General features: G+C 45.5%; 1 protein-coding gene across 1 annotated transcript in view; it reads left to right on the forward strand.

Moving 5' to 3' along the window:
- LOC111646053 (chromaffin granule amine transporter) overlaps window positions 1-1,840 on the forward strand; it is a 17,692-nt gene extending 15,852 nt beyond the window's left edge. The window contains exon 16 of the mRNA XM_023395446.2: window positions 1,385-1,840. Coding sequence (XP_023251214.2) covers window positions 1,385-1,495 — 111 coding nt within the window. The 3' untranslated portion in view covers window positions 1,496-1,840. The remainder of the gene's footprint in view (window positions 1-1,384) is intronic.
- The last annotated feature ends 623 nt before the right edge of the window (window positions 1,841-2,463 follow it).

Raw genomic sequence — 2,463 nt, forward strand, 5'->3', positions numbered from 1 at the left:
AGGATTCCTGCCAGTGATGAAGCTCCTCTTCCTCCTCTCCTCCTCTTCCTCTCCTCTTCTTCCTCTCCTCTTCCTCCCCCCTTCTCTTCCTCTCCTCTTCCTCTCCTCTCCTCCTCTTCCTCTCCTCTTCCTCTCCTCTCCTCTTCCTCCTTTCCTCCTCTTCCTCTCCTCCTCTTCCTCTCTTTCCTTCCTCTCTTCTCTCTTCTTTCCTTCCTCCCTTTCCTTCCTCTCTTCTTTCCTTCCTCCCTTTCCTTCCCCCCTTTCCTTCCTCTCTTCTTTCCTTCCCCTCTTTCCTTCCTCTCCTCTTTTCTTCCTCTCTTTCCTTCTTCTTCTCTTTCCTTCCTCTCTTCTTTCCTTCCTCTCTTTCCTTCCTTTCTTCCTCTTTTCCTTCCTCTCTTTTCTTCCTTTCTTTCCTTCCTCTCTTTTCTTCCTCCATTTCCTTCCTCTCCTCTTTCCTTCTTCCCTTTCCTTCCTCTCTTTTCTTCCTTTCCTTCATCTCTTCTTTCCTTCCTCTGTTCTTTCCTTCCTCTCTTCTTTCCTTTCTCTCTTTCCTTCCTCTGCTCTTTCCTTCCTCTCCTCTTCCCTCTCTTCTTTCCTTCCTCTCTTTCCTTCCTCTCTTTCCTTCCTCTCTTTCCTTCCTCTCTTCTTCCCTCTCTTCTTTCCTTCCTCTCTTCTTTCCTTCCTCTCTTCTTTCCTTCCTCTTCTCTTTCCTTCCTCTTTCCTTCCTCTCTGATGATGATTCATGATCTTATTAATAATATATTCTCAGTGTGACTTTAATAGAAATGATATTCAGACATGGAAACGTCTCTATGTTTATGTCTGTATGTCTGAAAGTTTAGTTCCAGTCATGTGATCGTGTCGTTACATTCACCTGTTGGACGCTGTTATAACTGAACTCACCTGCAGGTGTCAGTGTTTCTTCTCATATTAAGAACTTCATTCCTGGTTCAGACGATGCTGCTTATAATTAAAACTCAGGACGGTCAGTGTCAGTTAACGACCTCTGATCACATCACACACAACAACAAGGTATCTGTCATGACTTTAACAAGGAGAATTATTCAAATCAGGGCACACACACACACACACACACACACACACACACACACACACACACACACACACACACACACTCTGTGTGTAGTGGCAGGTCCTGGCAGATCAACAGGATGTGTGTGTGTCTGTGATGTTTGTGTGAAGTCATTACACAGTGATTAGACTGATCACACATCAGAAGCTTCTGCCTTCAAAGTGAAGAGGAAACATTTCCACTCAATAAACCCCTAATTACACAGAGTTATTGATCAACTGTGTGTGTGTGTGTGTGTGTGTGTGTGTGTGTGTGTGTGTGTGTGTGTGTGTGTGTGTGTGTGTGTTGCAGGCGATCATCGACCAGGAGTGTGTGATGCACAGGAAAAGCTACAACACACAGAAGGAGAGTCGTGAGTTTCCTCTGAGCGACTACAGTGAAGAAGAAGAGACGGAGGAGTGACACACACACACACACACACACACCTGTCTATGTTGTTGATGTAGTCTCCATGTTTCACCTTCATCATCAGACTTCCTGTCGTCACAGTCAGAGCAGAACAGACTCCGGACGTTTCTTAAAGGGACAGTGTCTTTAATTTCTCGTGTAGGAGGAACCGGCTCCACTGGTTCCTGCTGGAAACGTCTCATTCATTCTCGTCATAGACACGAACATCAACATGAAACTCTCCAGGTTCAATGGGCCTCGTTCACCAATATCGTCTGAAGTATTTTCTTAAATTCTCTCTTAAGTTGTTCATAAGAAAGTTTGACGAACGTGTTGTTAAACCACAGAACTGTGCGCACCTGTGTTTCCTGATGAACGCCACTCTCCTGGTAAACTGAACGTGTGCGCCAGTCGGCCCTAATTAGCATCGTAACGCCCGAAGATGCCCTTAAAAGGGCGTGAGACTGAAGGGTAGATGTGTATAAGAGACAGGTTTATGTCTGTATGTCTGAAAGTTTAGTTCCAGTCATGTGATCGTGTCGTTACATTCACCTGTTGGACGCTGTTATAACTGAACTCACCTGCAGGTGTCAGTGTTTCTTCTCATATTAAGAACTTCATTCCTGGTTCAGACGATGCTGCTTATAATTAAAACTCTGTCTCTTTCACATGAACGTGCTCGTACCTGGACAGGTAAACCAGAGTTACCTGAGCCAGGTGATCAGGTTAATGTTAGGTTCAGTTAAACCAGATAACTAACAGTCTTCCTGGATCTGGAACTTCAGACCTCTGGTGGAGCGGAGGAGCTTCCTCTTCTCCCTCCTCCTCCTGTCCCTGGTTGTCACGACAACACTGAAGCACTTTAGCCTGTTGCCGTGGTAACCACATGGTATTTTTAGAGCTGATAATGGAGTAGAGACGTGACGGGGGGGGGGGGCAGTCTGAGTTCATGTTACTGCTTCATCTGAAAGAACCAGCAGAGA

The sequence above is a fragment of the Seriola lalandi genome, unplaced genomic scaffold (genome assembly GCF_002814215.2).
Source record: "Seriola lalandi dorsalis isolate HSWRI2012SDOR001 ecotype SW California unplaced genomic scaffold, Sedor1 jcf7180002054962, whole genome shotgun sequence".
Taxonomy (NCBI): domain Eukaryota; kingdom Metazoa; phylum Chordata; class Actinopteri; order Carangiformes; family Carangidae; genus Seriola; species Seriola lalandi.